General features: G+C 42.1%; 2 protein-coding genes across 2 annotated transcripts; both read left to right on the top strand.

Moving 5' to 3' along the window:
- The first annotated feature begins 812 nt into the window (after positions 1-812).
- LOC130386960 (uncharacterized) lies at positions 813-2,338 on the top strand. The gene has a single exon (XM_056595857.1). The coding sequence runs from the start codon at positions 840-842 to the stop codon at positions 1,902-1,904; it is 1,065 nt and encodes a 354-aa protein (XP_056451832.1). The 5' UTR covers positions 813-839; the 3' UTR covers positions 1,905-2,338.
- Positions 2,339-11,364: 9,026 nt separating this feature from the next.
- Positions 11,365-15,986, top strand: LOC130387185 (neoverrucotoxin subunit alpha-like). The gene is made up of 3 exons (XM_056596192.1): positions 11,365-11,487; positions 12,538-15,057; positions 15,523-15,986. Exons 1-3 carry the CDS (start codon positions 11,388-11,390, stop codon positions 15,984-15,986), a joined length of 3,084 nt encoding a protein of 1,027 aa, XP_056452167.1. The 5' UTR covers positions 11,365-11,387.
- Positions 15,987-22,168: the final 6,182 nt, after the last annotated feature.

The raw sequence follows: 22,168 nt of genomic DNA, 5'->3' as shown, positions 1-22,168 counted from the left end.
CTCATAACTGAATAGCAAGACAAGCGCAACGAGGACATCTAGTGGCAAAGTGTGAAAATGCAGACGTGAAGATAAGTAAAACGCATAGATTCACTGGGAGGGACCGCAATTGTGGCCCGTGCTGCATCGTTACGCCACTGATTACATAAAAGTAGCAGCCCGCTGTGAAGATGGGTTCAATACAGATGATGATTTATCCATGGGAATATTTAAAGTATACTTTCTTATTCTTAATAATGTATAACATACAACATACAATACATTTATAAAAATATATGTTTAATACAGACTTAAGTCGAGAAAATGGGGATTTGTGAATTCATATGGAATGTTCTGCTTGTGGAGAGAGAGAGAGAGAGAGAGAGAGAGAGAGAGAGAGAGAGAGAGAGAGAGAGAGAGAGAGAGAGAGAGAGAGAGAGAGAGAGAGAGAGAGAGAATGGGTGGGAGGGGCCACCGACCGGAGAAAAGTATAAAGCTCGAAGTTGCTGTCGACTGTTTGAGAAACGACTGCGACATCTCTGCCGTGAGTATACCGCCTGAACAATGCATGTAGGAATTTTTGTTATTATTACGAACCTATGAATATTATCAACCTATCAGTAGTATAGTAGGCCTAACAGCAGCATCAGTCTCCAAAGAATTTCAACCTGAAAATATACATTTAATTATTCATCATTTATCTCTTTATCTTTTATCATCAGCATTTATTGCAGCATTTTCTTTAGTTACTTATTTTATTTCTCAGTAATAATTCTATGTCTAATGCTTGCTAAACTAATTTATATTTAAATAAACTTTGCGTTATAAGTGTGTGTGTGTTCGTGTGTGTGTGTTTCCAGATGGCCGTGGACAGTGGTAAGACAAAGATGATCCCAGGTGACATAACCCCACCACTTGAGAGACTGGCTGAATCAATCAAAACATCATGCGTACTTTTAAAATCCGGTTCTCCTTCAATTTTCAAGTTACCCCTGGAGGAGGAAGATATTGGGATAGATGGATGCAAGAGCTACACATTTGGGCAAAACAGTCAGAGGAGTAGGCCTAATCGTACTGTCATGTTTCTGGGGGCAACAGGTTCAGGGAAGTCAACTCTGATCAATGGAATGATCAACTACATCCTGGGCATAGATTGGAAAGACTCTTTCCGCTTCAAACTAATAGATGAGGGCCAGTTGAAGTCACAAGCAGAAAGTCAGACATCCCACGTTACCACCTACAAAGTCAACCACCAAGATGGCTTCCGAGTTCCTTATTCCCTAACCATCATTGACACTCCGGGTTTCGGGAACACAAGTGGGAGAGAGAGAGACAGGGCGATCATAGAGCAGATCAGGAGACTTAACACCTCGGCAAAGGAAGACCGTGAGATAAATGCAGTTTGTTTTGTCACCCAGGCTTCTCTAGCAAGACTATCGGCTGCACAGGAGTGCGTGTTTGATTCGGTGCTGTCCCTCTTTGGAAAAGATGTGGCAGAGAAGATTTGCATACTGGTCACATTTGCAGACACTCAGAAGCCTCCTGTTCTCAAGGCGATCACCGCTTCCAAAGTTCCATGTCCTAAAACCAACGGACTTCCAGTACACCACAAATTCAACAACTCTGCACTGTTTGCTGACAATAGATCTGTCGGTGATCCTGGTGAAGACCCTGAAAAAGATATGGAGGTCAAATTTAATTCAGTGTTTTGGGCAATGGGGGCCAAAAGCATGGAAGGATTCTTTACTGCCTTGGACAAAATGACCACCCGAAGCAAGAAAAGGCTGCTGGAGGAGGCGGTAGAAGGAATCCAGCCCCAGGTACAGCCCCAGGTAGAGATCCGATCAACCCAACAACAGATGGGAAAACACAACGCCGACATCACTTCCAAAGCAAAATCTTCCAATAGATGTTCTATTTCTTGAGAAATGTTCTATTTCTTAGGAAGGATTAAAAAAAAGATTCCAGTGGGGATGGGCAACACCGTCTTTTTGTTTTGACACGACACACAACATGATATTTAAAAGCCGTGAAATTGTTTGAATAAAACGGCAATTATAAAGCACACGTCTTATTTTATAGTTTATAGTAACGTTGGCAATCGCCTGTGTGTGCTTCACCTATCCTTGTTTCTGCTGTAACTCCTTATGTTCATGTTTGAGGTTAGTTCGTTTTTGTTTTTTTTGTCACTAGTGTTGCCACAACTTTGTACCGACTTGACGTATGTAACAATTTCCTTATCTTTTTCAATCCACCCATCCCTAATTTCCACAGTAGGTGTTTGGAACAATTAGTCAACGTCACAGTTAATGGCATCCTTCTTTGTCTGCTACATGAACTAATTTAAAGCTTTGTCTATGATATAGGGTTAGGGTTAATAACACGGATGCTGTTGATAAACAGAGTAATGAAATTGTGATAAATAATTGTTGGATGTAAATGTGATTATGAATATGTTAGAGGAAACAAAAACAGGGTTTAAAAGCAACATTTATAATCATTGGGTGTATGCCTGCTATGCGCGATCTTACTCTTGAAAAAAACACCATTAAAGATTGAAAATGGTCTGTATTGTCTCAAGCCTGTTTTTATATCAATTAAAGTTGTTTGTGTTCTTAAATATTTAAAGATTATTCTCCTTACCTGGATTGGTAAAGAGTTGAAGTCCCATTCAACTTTTTACCGACTCAGGTTCCCAGCTGTAAGTTTAAACTTCATCATAAAGATCACCAGCAGGGGGAGACAAGTCAGTGTTATATTTTTATGAACAGTGTGAACATTTATTTATGTTGCCTCCCAAGAGCTGTGCTGGTGATGACCTAGCCCTGTGCCGTGTTACGTTTGCCCCAAACATTTAATTTTAGAGTTTGCATGAAACAGGTAAAATTTGTCAAAATGTGGGCCTCACTGTACTTGTTAACACACAAACCTGGACGACCTCTTCTATTGGTTACATATAAATAGATATACTTTTAGTATGAAACCTGGCTTAATGGTCAGAGTTCACAGCGATGATAAAAGCTTTACCATAAACAATGTTTCCTTGGTTACCCTTTAGAGTTATGTTGAGTATGAATATGTCAAAGGTATGGTGCTTTACTCTGTTCTGGAATGTCACAAACACAGAAATATAGGCCTACACCAAGCGGCCGACAGATCTGGAACTAGCCACCACCACGCATTTAACCGTGTGCATGAAACATAAAGTAAACTAGAAAATGCATTTCCTGCAGAAAATACGGTGATTGCTATAGTGCAAAGTGAGTTTGAAAATATTTTTTAATAAAGCCACATAGATTAAGATATAAAAAAAACAAGTGAAGGGATTTGAACGAAAGTCTAAAGGAGTAAACAATGTAAACATGCAAACCATTTAAGAAAACGTCAGTCCCTCCAGAAAAATGCGGCGTTTTTTTGTGATTTATGCGGCCAAAAATCCTTGATTATGCGGCACGTTTTCTTAAAAAATGCGATGAATTATGCGGCATATTTATGCAATATTATGCGAAGAAATTGTGGGAACTCGTGAAAAAATGTGGGAACACGAGAAAATTGGGGTTTGAAAAAGAGGAGAAAAAAGTGATTCCCCCCACACCCTGTTCTCACTAGGCTACCTTAATGCAAAGAGTCATTTCTTATTACTTTCTATGAAAAACAAGCATAATAGCCTACATCACAGAAAGTGCTCTGAATATTTACAATTTGACCTGACGAGCTGGCTGTCGCCTTGCATGGTTGTCTCCGCCGTCTGTGCGTCAATGTGTGTAAACGATGTAAGTCGCTTTGGATAAAAGCATCTGCTAAATGCCCTAATAGTAAATTGGAATATTTAAGTTCTAGTCTTGTTTTATTTGAGACCTTAAAACATGGCTCAAACTTACAAAACATTGAGTACAACTTCTGTAGCTTTACAAAAAGAATCTGCTAAAACTTCTGTAAAAATGAATAAACAAAATATGAATAAATAAATGTTCCTGTTTTACAGAGTAACAAAAAAGTGCAATCTTACAACTGTAAAGTTGAATCAACTAATTGAATGAAACTACAACAGTGTGAAAATGAAAACTAACTGCAGCCAACACTAGAGGAACTGTCCTTACGAGGCTTTTATAAAAAACAAGTGGTCAGCAGAATACGTTGGCGTTTTTGCACTTGCAAATAGTTAGTCGCGTTTGTGGCCTACACTCAGACGTGAACGTAATCTTGCATGCGGGTGCCCTCATTCATAAAAAAATAAATAAAACATTCGGGATTGTTCAAATTATTCTGAAGAGGTCTTGACTCCGTGCGCAGCCCCGCCTTCTCCAGTGAACCAAGAAATCCCGCGCAGTGACGAATGGGGTATTTTTGATCAAAAACTCAACTTTGCTTTGCTTATCTTCTCTTTGATTGTGTCATTCAGTAGGCTATATCAGCAATTACACTGCTGAGATTGTTTTACAAGATGTGCCAGTAAAAACCGTAGCTGGAGCCAAGTGATAGGCTACCACAGGTCAGCATAATATTGTGACGCTCTAAGTAATTTCCCAGATTTAACCAATCAATGATGGCTTTGTTAGGACACGTAGCAAAGGACCATGGGCAGTATTCAAACCAGCAATACTGCTGTTAAAGAAACACTACACAGTCGATGAGACACTTCAATATCTCTTGATTCTTCCACACCTTCTCATTGCTTGTCATCTCTTCCACTGTCCAGAATACAGTAGATATGTCTGCAGTAAAGCATTTATTACCCTCACTGTGACCTTTGAGCCCGGTTTGTTTCCAAAATAAATGTGTATTTGTTAGGGCTGTCAAGATTAGCATGTTTGTTTGTTTGAGAAATCATGTTTATTTTAGTTCCACTTACTTTACATTAAATTACCCTTGCAGTGGTGCTACTTGTTTGAATTTAACTATACTTGTAATAACTGTTGGTTTCCAATTGTACTAATTAACTGCCTGTTTACAATTCCCAAATCTGTGGTGTTCCGTATGTTTCATATTCAACCCACAGTCAATAAAACCCCCTCAAGATCTCTTGGTCTAGTTTTTACTTGTTAAGTACATTTAGTATGAATGATAATGTGCCATTTCATTTGATAATCTCATTTAACTTCAATTGGAGTGGATTTAAATTATAATTTTAAAAGTGTGATTAATCACTACTTAACCCACAAATACTGTCGTGTGACAGCCCTAGTATTTATATGTAACCAATAGAAGAAGTCCATCTGGATGTTTATGTGTGTATTAAGTTAACCAGTAGTGAGTTCGACATGTGGATACATTTGGGCCAATGGTGGGACAGATGAGATAAGAAAGAGCTTTAAAATCAAGATTTTTTGTTTCTTGAGCACAGAGCTCAAGAAACCCCAGCAATCCACCATGGTGGCAACATAATCATGGTGTTCATACAAAAAAGCGGATTTACATTAAATTACCCTTGCAGTGGTGCTACTTGTTTGAATTTATCACCGTTGACATTATCACCAAAGATGTGTCGCCCATGTTTGATTCCTCTGTTTTGTTCTACAAACATTCATGTGTGAAACCAGAAATGTTTCAATGCAATGACCCCCATGTATTTCAAGGTATAACAGCAAATACACCAGATGTCATTGTGATTGATGAGAATAGCAGAGAGGTTTTCCTATGGGAAGTTGGTTGCACTTTCGACTCACGTTTAGAGGAAGCTTTCCTCACTAAACAAGTTAAGTACCAACCATTAGTGCAAGCTATTATACGTTCTATAAATGCCAGCTCAACATTTTTATTTTCATGTCCACAGGCTGGTGGTCAGAGGCTTGAGAATTATGAGGTTGTCCAAATGTAAAGCAAAGCAGCTTGCAACATATTGCTCAATCTCCTCCATTATAGGCAGCCGAGCTATTTGGAGGAGGTGTTTTCTGTACGATTTTCTCTGTCTGTTAACAGACTGTGTGCAACCAACGTTGATTGAATAAGCTCATGTGTACGTATTGTCTATTCTGTGCATGTTTGACTCAAGTACTGCAACATGCTGTTTCGAGGATGTAGGGCATCAAAAGCAACTGAAAATATTTGTGCCCTTGCAATGTATTTTATAAATGCGGACACAAATAAAGTGTGTGTGTGTGTGGGTGTGTGTGCGCGTGCGTGCGTGTTTGGAGAGAGAGAGAGAGAGAGAGAGAGAGAGAGAGAGAGAGAGAGAGAGAGAGAGAGAGAGAGAGAGAGAGAGAGAATGTGTGTATAAACATGAAAGCTATCTGCTAATCCATGTGCATTGCACGTCATATTTAACGTTATTAGGAGGATTAAGAAGAGGATACTTTATTGAGCCCCGTGGAGAAATGCACAATTCTGCATGAACCCATCAGACAGTGAAGCGTTCAGGTACCGACTCCAGCTCTTGTGCACTAGCCTTGTTCATCCACAGGATGGTGGGGAAAGCATTTCTTAGAAATGGTGTGACTTCAAATAATGAGCTAGCCACCACCCCCTCCTGGGTGTAGCCCACCCAGCTCAGCTTTAAGAGGCGCCGTAGAGAGACTGAGCTCTCATCCTGCTCTCAGCCGGGACAGCCAAGGTAGGACAGAAACGTACTTTGATCAGTTATATTGACTGATCAATTGATTGTGCCTTGCAATCAATTTCCATACAAAGAAATATTTTACTTGTGGATGCTAAAATGATATCCACACTTACGCTAGATTATATGAGTATAGGCGCAGCCTTTTAAGGCTATCGCTATTGAGTTAAAGGGCGAAGCACGATAGTCTATGCCTCATTGGTCCCGATCAGTACCAGAAACACAGCTACATACGCGCTAGTATCATGCGTCAGACGTAGCATAACATACGTCATGCGCAGTGGTGTAGTGGTCCCTGGAGAAGTAAATGTTTGCCCTTTTTTTAACGCAGCCCAGAACAACGCCCTGTTTTAAAAACAGTGACATGTGAGACTAGTAGACTACTCTATTTAGTTTACCCAAAAATCCTTCAGTAGTATATGTTCATTGTCACATAATTTCTGCTGCTTGATCTCAGGGAGGAAGGATTATGAAACTAAACCAATACTGGCCCACAGACTAGTGACAGACAACTATGCATTTTGAGTGAACTATTCCTTATTCCTGGAATGACACCTATTCTCTCACTTGGCAAGTCAGTAATTTATTTTGTAAACTGTGTCTTTGAACAGCTGATTTGCAACACAGCATGCGCCAGAGTGGGCCACTATTATACAATTAACATGACTTGATCAGGAGCAGTTTGTAGGTATTACTGGTCACACGGCAGCCTGCATGAATGTAAAATATAGATGAGGCAAACATGGTGTTTCAGTAATTTTTTGAACATTTATTGAAATAAAATACTTCAGATTTGAATTTGACAATGCATCCTTGTTCATATTTCACCTTAGATTAAAAAAACGCACATCATTCTCTTCCACATCAATCATCTCGTTAGATATATATATAATATCAATATATAAATATCATATGATGATTGAACATCATCATTCAAATTATTCAACAATCGAATCAGTAAAGGCAGCGAGTATTAGCCAATAAGAGGCAGAGTAGCGTGGGCAGGGGCGCAGGCCGCGCAGCTGCCTACTTTCTGGGGGGTATGCAGACACATAGCATGCGCCCCCCCCCCCCCCCCCCCTCTTTGATCTGGGCACAAATTTGACCTTAAACACACTCTGATATTGAATCAAAAAATTCATTTTGAGTGCACCAGGACAGATATCCATTGTTTTTTTTAGAGGCAGCCTTTCTAAGATGCTCTGCCAGTGTAACATCCTACCGTGCTATAAGAGATCAAGGATACCCAGAAAATGTCCATTTCTAGGATTTCCTATCTGTGCATTTTGTCCCTGTGAAAAAGAGTTTCCTCGACGCACAATGTTGTTGGTAAAAACATATTTTTACTTAAAAAACAGTCGAGTCACTTGCACAACTCAAGCCGCCCTCCAGTCTAGAACTCTGGCCCTCTTAAGGAGCACCAGGATGGGTGTGGCTCAATTAATCTATGAGCCACAGCTGCAGACTATTACAGGGCTAACAGCCAGACAGGAACACGTGAATCTTCTAAAACATGTTAACACAGTGAAGATGCCATTCACATCTTCACAGTCCCCCTCAGTGACAGGTTTCTTTCTGCAAGGAAGAGTATGCAGTCGATCACTGGAGTCAACAGGCTCTCTGCAATTCGCTATCAATAGTTTTACCGAGGCATAAGCGGGGTGCCAATTATTTCCACATCAGATAAGGATTTATGTGGTAACCACTTGTTTCATGGTGCTTCAGTATCTTTGAAAGACACTGCCAGTTATTATACCCCACCACTCTAGTTTCACCAAAAAGCTTACATGCAAAACAATAGACTCTGTTAGAACTGTTGGAGTACAGTAACCAATAGGGGTGGGAAAAATAATCGATCCTTCGATGCATCGCGATACTGTGTAGAACGATTCAGTCTCGATTCAGATACGATAATAATCTTTTTTTTTTTTTTTTTGGATTATTAATTTATTAAATTTTGGATTATTAACGGAGTTATAAAGTATCAACTTTATAACTCCGTTTTTACTGGGTGTATTGACATAAAACAAAGACTTGCATAGAGATTGAAGTAAAACAAAATAACCACAAACAAGTTCCTTTATTTTTCTTGTTATGATCCGTTATATTGTAGGCTCCATTCTGATCAGTACACAGTTGCAAGACAACAGTAACCTGTTGTTTTACTAGTAGTAGATTTAGCTAACCTGAATATTTACAAGCCTCCTCTTGATACACTGACATAAAAACGACCTTCCCAATCTTTCTTTTTCTATGTTGTGACCCCGAGGGCTTTCTTCTCTGCCTCTCCATATTGAGGTACGTGTCATCAGATGACAATACGGTTCAAATGAAGACACTCTGGTGCTCGCCTCCAGGGCGTGGTCGAGGGGGCGGCCACTGGAGCGCTGTGTGGGGAGGAGGGGGGAGGGAGGCGAAGGAGGGGGGGGGGGGCGCCTTATCAGTGACGTTCCTCTGTTATTGATCATCATATCATGTACACAAACGCTGTTAAATACAGAAAATGCCGACTGAAATAATTTTACTTCCATCGCTTTGGCGCCCCCTCTGGTTCGGCGCCCCTATGCACCGCATATAGTGCATACCGACTTTTTGTGCCACTGGTCAGGGCTAACCTTCCTGCTATCTTCTCAACTCCTCAGAAGATCTTACAACCGTTTGAATTAGTCAGAAATCAGAGAAGTTAACAAATATTGCTACAATGTTTCATCCTTTTAAAACAGCGTTTTCGCCCCCCCTCCCCCCCCCCTAAGCGGTTGGCAGAAGCTGTTAAGAAAGAAGGCAGGAAGATTAAAGGACCTTCAGGTACTCTGGACGTTTACACTCTTCCTCTGGAAGCCCAGTCCATGGAGATAGAGGGATGCAAATGCTTCATGTTTGGAAAAGACTTTGGTAGAAAGAACCGCACCATCATGGTTCTAGGAGCCACTGGGGCGGGCAAGTCCACCCTGGTCAACAGGATGATCAACTACATCTTGGGTGTCACATGGGACGATACCTTTAGATTCAAGTTGGTAGACGAAGGCCCGGCCAAGTCCCAGGCTCACAGCCAGACCTCTGAAGTCACCGTGTACAAGCTCAACCACCGAGAGGGCTTCCAGATCGACTACTCCCTGACTATTGTGGACACGCCAGGTTTTGGAGACACGAGAGGCAAAGAAAGAGATGGGTTGATTATGAGTCAGCTAGAAAATGTATTCTCTGCTAAAAGTGGAATCAGCGAGATTGATGCCATCTGCCTATTGGTCCAAGCATCTTTAACTCGGCTTACAACGACGCAGAAATGCGGCTTTGATTCGGTGCTCTGCATATTTGGCAAAGATGTGGCAGAGAACATCCGGATTCTGGTGACATTTGCAGATAACACAAAACCAGTGGTTCTCAGGGCGATTAATGAGGTCGGGATTCCCATGTCCTAAAACGAAAAATGGTTTACCAATTCACTTCAAATTCAATAACTCTATACCTGGTGCATTCAACGAAAATGAGGGGGGTGACATTGAAGAAGATGGAAACAATGATGAGGATGATGATTAAGGAAGAAGAAGGCATTCAAAAGCTTTGGGACATGGGAACCAAAAACATGAAAAAAATATTTTCTGATCTGTAAGTCATTGAGACCAAGAGCTTGACCTTAACCAAGGAGGTGATCAGACAGAGGGCTCAGCTGGAGATCTCCATTGAGAATATCAAGATGAAGGTGAAATTGTCCTTAACTAAACTTGAGGAGATTAAAAAAGAATCTCAAATTCTCCAAGCACACGAGTCAGCTATCGCAGACAATAAGAAATTTGATTATGAGGTCAGCGTCACAAGGCCTGTTAAAGTTAAAACCGAAGAATACTCAATGAACTGTGAGGAATGTAATGTCACCTGCCACAAATCATGCTGGGTAAAGCCGTGTATTGACCTGGTTAAGACTGTGGTAACGCCTCCTCCCGTGACAAATGTTCTTTGTGAGGCCTTTACCTGGTCTGGTAAATGCAAAGAATGCAAAGGCGAGTGCCCTCCAACGAAGCATGCCTTCAGATTTTTCTACTGGGGTTCCAAGACGGTGAAAGAGAAACGAACCTAAGAGGAGCTGAAAAAAAAGTATGAGAGGGCCTTTAAGAAAGCCATGTCCGTTGGTGACATCATCAAACAGATGGAGCTGGATCACGGCCACCTAGAGGACGAGGTGGTCAGGCTGATGGAGCGCTCAGCCAAGTGTCTCAACACCCTGAAAGAGATCGCTTCAAACTTGATCACATTAGCTATTTGTTTAACTCTTCACTTTATTTGTTTCCAACCATTTTTTTTTTTTTTGCCTGATTACATTGTTTACTCCATTCAGACTGTTCCAATCCCTTCACTTGACTTAACCCAAAATGTATTTACGCCTTATTATATGTGACTTTACTAAAACATATTTCAACCTTACTTTGCTCACTGCATTTGCTGCAGGAAATGCATTTTCGAGTTATTATTACGAGACAATTAATATTATAAACCTATCAGTATTATAGTAGGCCTAACAGCAGCGTTGGCCTGCATACAATTTAAAACTGAAAATAGACATTTAATTATTCATAATTTATCTCTGCGTTTATTTAACCATTTTCTGTAGAGTTACTTATTTTCTTTCTAAGTAGCAATTCTATATATAATGCTTGCTAAACAAATTTTTCTTTAAATTAACTTTGTTATAAGCTATGGTATTTCTAAAATATATTTGAAGAAGATGGTGTGTGTGTGTGTGTGTGTGTGTGTGTGTGTGTGTGTGTGTGTGTGTGTGTGTGTGTGTGTGTGTGTGTGTGTGTGTGTGTGTGTGTGTGTGTGTGTGTGTGTGTGTGTGTGTGTGTGTGTGTGTTTCCAGATGGCCGTGGACAGTGGTAAGACCATAGTGCTGGCAGCACTGGGCCGGCCCTTCAGTCTTGGGATGCTCTACGACTGCCGTAACGACTCACTGATCCCTGGTAAATATGATGTAGAAGAGTCCAGACTCTAACGGACAAGACACAAGATCTCTTATTGTTGTTATTTTAACTTATAACTGTGTTTAGGCTGAAATCAATGGCTCTGGACAAATGTCATTATGATCATTAGCTCATATTAGCTCCAATGAACCTGGAAAAAGCCATTTGACGATGCTTTTCAGTAATAACAACCAAACCATATCACATATGTTCATAGGCATAATTGTTGAGATGAGAAGAGATTAATTAATCATTTTAATTGCAGAGAATATGCATATTATGTTGTTACCTCCACCCATTTCATATTATCTGCTACTGTCATGGAAATTATCTTTTGAAGGTAAAATAACTTCTTGTTAAGCTGAGCATTGAAGCTGATTTAATTCAGCTGGCAGAGAGAGCACACAACACATTCATCAGTAGCTTGTCTGATCCTTCGCTGAAACTACTTTTCAGAGGGTGGTCTTTTGAACATAACAGTTGGGCTGTCAGCAGTTAACTTGGAAGCCCATACATTTAGGCTGACTAATATAAAATGCTGCGACAAAGAAAGTGACAAACACATAGGATGGTGACAAAGATAATATTTACCCCATTTCCATTTTACAAACCTCAAACTCACTTACAACATAACACAATCCTGAATGCCTACAGAAACATTTATTATTATAACCAGATAAACCACCCTGCGTAGAAACAAGTCAGAGGATGTTCTGAACGACCAACTCTCTTCTGTTTTCAAAACATGTGATTTGGTTAGTTAGAATCTACTGTAACGTATTATTGTGAGTTTAAGCAATGATGAGTTCAGAATAATGACCAGCCTATATCTTCCCACATTAGGACAATTACACACCTTCATTGATTTGTAGTTAACCTTTATTTATCCAGGTATCTAACACATTGAGATTCAACAGCTCCTTTCCTTTTCTTCCTACTTTCAGTAAGAAACCATCCGCTGATATATAAACAAAATGTGTAGGACTATGTTTTTTATTCATTCTTTTGAGCTCAGATACTGATTTGTTTTCTCTCTGTCTTCTTCTGAAGCTTTGACACTTTGGGACCGGGAAGCCTTAGAGAAAGGAGCAGATGAAAGACACCAACCATACAATGACGTTGAAATAGTTGCATCTGACTCCATCGAAGACAAATCTTCTGCATTGAAGGTTGAAGCTTCACTGAAAGCCAGTTTTCTGTGTGGACTGGTTGAGGTAGAAGGCTCTGCTAAGTTTCTCTCAGATTCTAAGATTTCCAGAAATCAGGCTAGAGTGACACTAAAATACAACACCACCACCAAGTTCAAAGAGCTGTCAATGAATCACATTGGCAGTGGTAATATGAAGCATCAAGATGTTTTTAAGTCAGGACAAGCAACACACGTAGTGACAGGAATCCTTTATGGGGCACAAGCCTTCTTTGTGTTTGACCGTGAAGTGTCAGAAAAGGAAGATAGGCAAGAAATCGAGGGAAATCTAAAGGTGCTGATGAGGAAAGCACCCACCTTGAAGATAGAAGGCCAAGGTTTTCTGAACATTGGAGAAAAGGACATTGCAAATGTTGAGAAGTTCTCCTGCAAGTTCCATGGGGACTTTAACCTTGAGAAAACCCCTGTGTCTTTTAGGGAGGCAATAGAAGTCTTTCAAAGCCTACCTAAGATGTTGGGAACCAACGGAGAGAACGCAGTGCCTCAGAAGGTCTGGTTAATGCCACTGAAGAATCTAGATACTGCTGCTGCTGAACTGGTTAGACAGATAAGCTATAGATTAGTCAGGGATGCTCAGAATGTCATGGAGGACCTCAGCGAGCTGGAAAGGAGATGTAACGATACAGAAAGATGCACAACAGCCAAGCAGTTCCCACAGATTAACAAAAAGTTAAAGGCTTTGAAAGAGCTGGTTTCTCAGTACAAACTGGAGTTCCAGGATATTATGGCGAGGAAACTCCCATTGATCAGAGGAGGAGGAGAGGAGGAAAGTGTTCTCGCAAATATCCTGAAAAAGGTACATTCCTCTCCCTTCAAAAGTGGTGAACTGAATGAGTGGATGGAAAGCAAAGAGACAGAAATCAAACTCATCAGCTCTCTGATTGACAAAATGCCCAACATGACGATCGTCACTAGTCGCAGCACTCTGCACCATGAGATCCACAGCGGAGATATCACATATGCTGTGTACTTTGTCTTTACCTCCCTGGAAACCCCAGAGCCTTACCTTTCAGCTCTGTCCAACTACTTGGATGAAACCCAAACAGACAACGTGCCATGTGCTTATGATATAGAAAAGGAACAATGGTTCTTCTCAAATGACGTAATGGACAAACTGAAAGAGAAAGTAAAGCTCTTCAAAGATTTTGCAGAAGCCAACAAGGAGAACAACAGCATCAGATTTCTAACAGCTGCGACAAGAGATGATGAGAAGAAAGGTGCAACCCTCCACCTCTACAAGGATGGCTCCTTAGTGACTGACAACTTTGAACCACCTTCGAAGCCAGAAATGATCACAGCTGACATAACCCACAACAGTGTAACACTGAATATTTCACCACCTCGATTTGGGTTGACAACTGTGAACCACTACACTGTTGAGTTCTGTGTCAATGGAGGCGATGATTGGCATCAACAAATAGAGAGCAAGGCTGGGGATGTCACAGTGTCCGGCTTACAGATAAATGAAGAGTATCATTTCAGGTGTAGAGCCAAGTGCCCAGTCGGCTTCGGTCCGGCCTGGGTATCTTTAATTAAAACTTTACCATCCAGTAAAGTTTTAAGTTCTACAGATCTTTCTAAGCGGTTAGCAGAAGCAGTTAAGAATGAAGGCAGGAAGATAAAAGGACATTCAGGTAATCTGGACATTTACGCTCCTCCTCTAAAACTCCAGTCTATGAATGTAGAGGGATGCCAGCGCTTCATATTTGGAGAAGACTCTGTTAAACAGAACCGCACCATCATGGTTCTAGGAGCCACTGGGTCGGGCAAGTCCACCCTGGTCAACATGATGATCAACTACATCCTAGGGGTCAAATGGGACGATACCTTTAGATTCAAGTTGGTAGACGAAGGCATGGCCAAGTCTCAGGCTCACAGCCAGACCTCTGAAGTAACCGTGTACAAGCTCAACCACCGAGAGGGCTTCCAGATCGACTACTCCCTGACTATTGTGGACACGCCGGGTTTCGGAGACACGAGAGGCATAGATAGAGATGGGTTGATTATGAGTCAGCTAGAAAATTTATTCTCGGCTAAAAGTGGAATCAGCGAGATTGATGCCATCTGCTTCGTGGCCCAAGCGTCTCTAGCTCGGCTTACAACGACACAGAAATACGTCTTTGATTCGGTGCTCCGCATATTTGGCAAAGATGTGGCAGAGAACATCCGGATTCTGGTGACATTTGCAGATAACACAAAACCTCTGGTTCTCGGGGCGATCAATGAGTTTGGGGTCCCATGTCCTAAAACGAAAAATGGTTTACCAATTCACTTCAAATTCAATAACTTTATACCTGGTGCATTCAACGAAAATGAGGGGGGTGACATTGAAGAAGATGGAAACAATGATGAGGATGATGATAAGGAAAAGGAAGAAGAAGGCATTCTAAAAAAAATGCATTGGGACATGGGAACCAAAAACATGAAACAATTATTTTCTGATCTGAAAGTCATTGAGACCAAGAGCTTGACCTTAACCAAGGAGGTGCTCAGACAGAGAGCTCAGCTGGAGATCTCCATTGAGAATATCCAGAAGAAGGTGAAATTGGCCTTAACTAAACTTGAGGAGATTGAAAAAGAATCTCAAATTCTCCAAGCACACGAGTCAGCTATCGCAGACAGTAAGGAATTTGATTATGAGGTCAGCGTCACAAGGCCTGTTAAAGTTAAAACCGAAGAATACTCAATGAACTGTGAGGAATGTAAGGTCACCTGCCACAAATCATGCTGGCTAAAGCCGTGTAGTGACCTGGTTAAGACTGTGGTAACGCCTTCTCCCGGGACAAATGTTCTTTGTGAGGCCTTTACCTGGTCTGGTGTATGCAAAGAATGCAAAGGCGAGTGCCCTCCAACGAAGCATGCCTACAGAGCTTTCTACTGGGGTTCCGAGACGGTGAAAGAGAAACGAACCTACGAGGAGCTGAAAAAAAAGTATGAGAAGGCCTCTAAGAAAGCCATGTCCGTTGGTGACATCATCAAACAGATGGAGCTGGAGTACGACCACCTAGAGGACGAGGTGGTCAGGCTGATGGAGCGCTCAGCCAAGTGTCTCAACACCCTGAAGGAGATCGCTCTGAGGCCCGATCCAATCTCAACACCTGAATACATCGACCTGCTGATAGAGGGAGAGAAGTCAGAGGCCAAGCCTGGCTACCTGGAGCGCATCAATAAACTCCAGGATCTGAAGAAAAAGGCCATTACCATTGGGGAGGTTGCTAGTGGGGCCACAGCAGACTCAATTTTGCGGCAGGACAGTCCATTGGTTAGTACCTCTCCCAGCGCAACCCCCTGAAAAAGAAGTTAATATAGGCTCTTAATACACAGCTCTTGTCAATGCTGTAGAATGTTCTGTTCACTTGCAGGGGCCTTCCCGAATTCCGGCGGTCAATTATTTTTTTACAATTTACCGCATCGGGTTCGCCCTGTCAGGGCTTATTTTCCGATAATTTATAGTCGATTTGATTTAATTACATGGATGCTCTTGATGAGAATTAACAGAGTAATGAAATTGATATAAATGTTTTTAAAATGTCTTTCTTATTGGGGATTTGCCGGGATTTGCAGTAAAGTGTTAATGCATTTTCCTGATTCAGATAGATGAGTGTTAGAGTGTTCCTTGCTTCACTGGTCTGTTTAGCCTAGATGCTGGGTTTGAAGTCCCCCCCATAACCTGTTCACTCTCTGGCTGAGCTATCATTGAAGTGAGACTTCTGTGATTCCCTCAGTCTAGATCGCGATGTTGAAATTAACAAATAAATGTATTCCCCTGATTTTATTCCCCTATTTTTGAGTTTATTACCCTGATTTTGATTTAATTTCTGTTGTTCTGTGTACTTTATATGCTTGGCCGCATACTCCACTCCAGCTGGAACACTGAGTCACTGAGTGTATTGACTTACTGCTTCTGTGTCCTAAATTCAAGTTAATTGTGCAAATTCATATGTGTAGGCCTACTTGACACACTTCAGCACATTGGATTATGGCTGTGATGTACTTTTATCATGAGATAAATACATTTCTTATTATTTTTTAATTCATGGTTTGTTGTGTTCTTCATCAGTAGTTTATCATTGTAGATGTTATGGCAATTCATGATGCATTATTTTTTAGTTTGGGTCCCGGGAGACACATATTTCTCCTTTGGGTCTTGAAGTGAAAATGTTTAGAACCCCTGTATTAGAGGACAAGAACCAAGGCTCTAAAACAATATTTACTAAAGTATAATCATGTTGAATCATGCGTTACCTAAAAGAGAATTAAAGATGATTACAATGATCTGTGTTGACTTTAAACCTTTTTATTTGATTGATGCCCATTGTATATTCTCCAATATTTATTTAAAGTTATTCTTTTACAGGCTGCCCCTTCTAGTCAGTTTTAAAGAGGTCATGAAACCACCAGCAGGGGGAGACAGTCAGAGATGGGTTTTGTGTTAACTTTGTATAAAGGCACACTCACGGTGCGGCCACACCAAACGCGTTACTCGCGTTGGATAACGCGAGTAAAGGCTGGTTTATGCTCGGTTACGTAAGCGTAAGCGCAAGCGCAAGAGGCCCTTGCGAGCCCTTGCGCCCCCCTTGCGCGACTTCTCACGTCTTGCGTGCGTCGGGCGATTTTTCTAGACTTGCGTCATTTTTTACGTAAGCTTTTACGCGAGTCGCCCAGCCTGCAAGGCTGTGATTGGTTTGCTGGTCTGGTTACTACTTCCTGTCTGGAGTATCACCCGGCAGGCTCATATACAAAAGCATTAACCTGAAGTGAAGTTAACTTTGCTGCCAACACATTATGTCGTTTTAAAATGTAGAGAGATATGCAACTTTATACAACCCCAATGATCAACAACTTCATCACCCCTGTTCCTCTGTCTGTTGCCATCATTCACTGTGTATGGGGAGAACACGATCTGGCACATAAACAAACCAACGACTCCCACAGACAAAGACGTCATTCTCGAGGTCGTCTTCAACGAAAAACTTTCCTCCACATATTACTCCACCTACTGTTCTGGCGGTAAATTGCTTGGCAACACGCGCAACACGCGCAACCTAAAAGGGAGCATGAATTGCTTTGAGTAAATTTTGCGCAACAACGTAACACCAACGCTGAAGCATGCAGCCGCCTTAACGCGCCTAACCTGACGCTTGATCATTGTGTGGTGGTTCAACGCTTCCAACGCGTCAATGCGCCAACGCAGCTAGATGAGTCCATGTCTATGCAAGTGAACAGAGCGTTCTCTCTTCGTCATAACTATCAAACCAAACATCCTTCACATTCACCGAGCGAACATTTTGAAAGTAAAATGCACATTTCTCGCTAAAAATGTTTCCATAAACGCATTTAATGGCGTAACTATGTTACTATTTCCACCCAGAATAAAGATAGTTGTCGGCCGTGGCTGCGCTGGAGTCCGAGGTAGGAACCCCAAACGCCGCCGTGTTTGGGTGATAGAGTTTAGATCGGGTTAGATTAAATAATCTCTGATATAAATAACAATAATCGGGTTGAATAACTTCACATGGTGTGTCTGGTGTGTTTCCACCATTCGTAGTGTTGATCAGCAGAGAAATAGTCCGCCAAGACGTTGAGGTTGCTTAGCATCCAGACACTCAGTCCGGATGCAAGTGAACGGAGCGTTCCCTCTTCGTCATAACTATCAAACCAAACATCCTTCACATTCACAGAGCGAACATTATGAAAGTAAAATGCACATTTCTCGCTAAAAATGTTTCCATAAACGCATTTAATAGCGTAACTATGTTACTATTTCCACCCAGAATAAAGAAATATGTCGGCCGTATGCTTCTGTCCAAGCTCACTACTCTCTGACTGCCAGTGACGTCGGGTCAAGCTCCACGCTGATTGGCTATCGCGGCTAAGCGCCACGCGTTGGAGCGTTGAAAGTTCAAATTTCTGAACTCCGGGCGTTGGTGCGTTGGGCGCGTTACTGCGTTTACGTGCGTAATTACGTGCGTCTGCCGCACCAAGGCGGCTGCATGCTTCAGCGTTGGTGTTACGTTGTTGCGCAAAATTTACTCAAAGCAATTCATGCTCCCTTTTAGGTTGCGCGTGTTGCCAAGCAATTTACCGCCAGAACAGTAGGTGGAGTAATATGTGGAGGAAAGTTTTTCGTTGAAGACGACCTCGAGAATGACGTCTTTGTCTGTGGGAGTCGTTGGTTTGTTTATGTGCCAGATCGTGTTCTCCCCATACACAGTGAATGATGGCAACAGACAGAGGAACAGGGGTGATGAAGTTGTTGATCATTGGGGTTGTATAAATGTGCATATCTCTCTACATTTTAAAACGACATAATGTGTTGGCAGCAAAGTTAACTTCACTTCAGGTTAATGCTTTTGTATATGAGCCTGCCGGGTGATACTCCAGACAGGAAGTAGTAACCAGACCAGCAAACCAATCACAGCCTTGCAGGCTGGGCGGCTCGCGTAAAAGCTTACGTAAAAAATGACGCAAGTCTAGAAAAATCGCCCGACGCACGCAAGACGTGAGAAGTCGCGCAAGGGGGGCGCAAGGGCGCGCAAGGGCCTCTTGCGCTTGCGCTTACGCTTACGTAACCGAGCATAAACCAGCCTTAACGCCCCTAACGCGACGCTTCAACGCATGTAACGCGTCTACGCGCCTATACCAATGGTTCCCTATGCAAAAATGCCGAGTTTGGACGCCCCTAACGCGAGTAACGCGGTTGGTGTGGCCGTACCATCACACTAGGCCATCTGTACCGTTGTGGGCATATCTATGGTTGTGGGTGTCAGATTGACTCGGGGTCCTGCGCTTACAGATGACGCAGACACTTGACGTATCGACACAAGCCAACGGACAAACCCAGAAGGGTTGTTTATAAACGGGGCTCAATCATGGACATAAAAAGAAGGCTCAATCCGTTTTGGTTTTGATTTAATTGATTATTGGTTATGGCAAAAACTAAATCGCTTGTTTTTAAGACTCGATAAGTAGATTGGCGAACACAGAGCTTGCGTGTTGCCGACAGCTGTCACAATCTCTTTGTTCGTCAATCTACCTATCGAGTCTTGAAAACAAAATGATGTCAACGGGTGATCTGATGGTATTGTGTGTATAAAATGTCATTTTTAATAAACAATCTGTACACTTACAAAGTTCTCAATGCCTCGTTTCATATGTTAAGACCCTTATCATACTACCAAAGAAGTGTCGGGCTACTTCTAGCCTTTTAAGTGGTTTAAAATAGCGATTCAGTTTTTGCCATAACCACTGCCCCATAGTTCCAAGTTTATAGCGTTTTGATCGATTTGGCTAAAAACAGCCAACTGAAGAAAGCGTCTATATGCGGTTTTTGTGCTCCAAAACGAACGTTTCAACTCGTTATCATACAAACAGTGCCGCTGCTAGCTATTTTGGGGCCCTAAGCATAACTCCTTTACGGGCCCCCCCCCCCGAATTCCCCCTACCAGCCCCCTGTGCTGAATTGTTGACCGGGGGGGGGGGGGGGGGGGGTCATGTGCGGCTCTTAACACTGGGCTGGTGGATAATTCAATATTATTATTTTTTTTATTGCCATGGCACCCCCCCCTATCCATAAATACAAACTTAAAACCAGAAGTAAGAATTAAATTTTTTTTTTTTTTTTTTTGGGGGGGCCCTCAGGACTTGGGGCCCTACGCGCAGCGCGTAGTGCGCGTTATGGGAGCGGCGGCAATGCATACAAAACATATCTCAAATCCATTTTACACCGGAATTACCCTTTAACTGACTTTGTTGCTTATTTGGAGCCGTTCTACTCAGATACAGCCCTCTCTCACTGAGCGTTTTTACACTACCAAATAGGCCGTTTTACGCACGCCTTTTTTGCGGCACGGTCCGCGCGTTTACACTCCCCGAGGTAAATATCCTGCTTGAGCTAGAACCCCGGGCCCGATTTACCCTCCCGGAGGACCCTGCACACATTGATGGTTTATTGGGTTTCATTCTGTTGTAAATGCGATGGCACCGCGGTTCCAAGGTGGGGGGGGGGGGGGCTTGGGTAGTGGTGTTGGGCTGCGCTGTCTCCACAGAGACAACGCAGCGATATGATCATGAGCAGTTAACTTGAGAGAAAGTGAAATCCACGAGCTGCTGATACAACCCGGTATCACGCGATTGCGTGCTCCTGCGCACGAACGTTAATCTATTGAAGCGTGTTCCAGAGCACGATAGTCCGACTTTTTGCGTGTTACACAGAACGAAATGTAAACCAATGCATTCTGAATGGGAGTGTTCTAAGACAATTAACGTGCTCCACAAAACGGTACGAGAGAGAGAGAAAGAGAGAGAGGGAGGGACAGAGAGAGAGAGAGAGCGAGAGAGGCTTCAGAAAGGGTGTGCGGCTGTGCGGCTGTGCGCAGATAGTACAGTGCACCCTAGTTATTTTTATGCCAAAACCACAAATGCTAGCCTATATGTATATATATATTGCCTAATTATATATATTGCCTATATATATGTATAGGCTATATATATAATTAGGCTATAATTATATTATTTAGCGTGTAATGAGACAATCTATAGCCAAATTGTCGAAGATGCCCGAGAATCTTCGGGGATATCAGCATGGGAAATCGGCGAATCAGACCCATGAACCTATAAAGAAAGACGTCATCTCAAGCGGGAGAGAACGTTTGCGGTGCTGGTTTGTGTCACGTAAGTACAGGGCTCTCATGTATTCGGCGTGAGACACACGCAATTCAACCCATGCACACGCTCGAACCTGTGCCGTGTTCCAATACCCGTACTGTCCGTACTTACTAGCCAAAATTTGAGTAAGATCCGGCGAAAAGAAGTATACTTCAAGGACCCGGATGCCGTACTCAAAACGGGCTAATCCTGAAGTGTGGATCGAACATGGACATAAAGGATGGACCACAGACTGGAAAATGGCCGCCCATTCATTCCTATACAAACTGCTCAGTGGCGCAGGGTAACATACAGCAGCGATTTACAGGAGCCCCCTTTGATAAAAGAACCCCTTTTATCAAAGGGGGTCTCAAAGGACTCATACGCTTCAACAGCGGCTGCAGCAGAAGTGTTGAGACGAAAGATGATAGACATTTATAGAATATTCCCATTCACATGATTCTTCGCACGACCTGCAGGTTAGAGACTGAAATAACCCCCAAAATTAATAATGTAAAAGCAGCCAAGTCCCACAAATTGCTTGAACTATTTATTTCATTCCATTGTTTCGTTGAGATGCATTATTGAAAAGTTTCAAGCATATGGATTTAATGCAATATCCACAAACAGTTCAAAATGGTACCATGAAGTGTCTTGTTTATTGTATTAACCAGTTCATTTCTCTTTTGTGAAAGTCACCAAAAGTCAAAAAAAGTTAAACGCAAGGTCACAGGCCAACAGTGGAGCCGTGTTGGGAACCAGCAGCCAAGAGCTTCCATGGAAACTTTCTACCCATGTTAAATAGATTTAATTGGCAGTTCCTTTTCT

This window comes from Gadus chalcogrammus, chromosome 8, assembly GCF_026213295.1.
Source record: "Gadus chalcogrammus isolate NIFS_2021 chromosome 8, NIFS_Gcha_1.0, whole genome shotgun sequence".
NCBI lineage: Eukaryota > Metazoa > Chordata > Actinopteri > Gadiformes > Gadidae > Gadus > Gadus chalcogrammus.
Note: the sequence above shows the minus strand (reverse complement) of the source record. Positions and strands in the feature narration are given on the sequence as shown.

Excerpts from the sequence above, each read along its gene's own strand:
- LOC130386960 (XM_056595857.1), top strand. The coding sequence starts at position 840 with ATGGCCGTGGACAGTGGTAAGACAAAGATGATCCCAGGTGACATAACC.
- LOC130387185 (XM_056596192.1), top strand. The coding sequence starts at position 11,388 with ATGGCCGTGGACAGTGGTAAGACCATAGTGCTGGCAGCACTGGGCCGG. Across the intron at positions 11,488-12,537 it reads TAACGACTCACTGATCCCTG|CTTTGACACTTTGGGACCGG; the intron begins GTAAATATGATG and ends CTTCTTCTGAAG. Across the intron at positions 15,058-15,522 it reads CAATGATGAGGATGATGATA|AATGCAAAGGCGAGTGCCCT; the intron begins AGGAAAAGGAAG and ends GTGTATGCAAAG.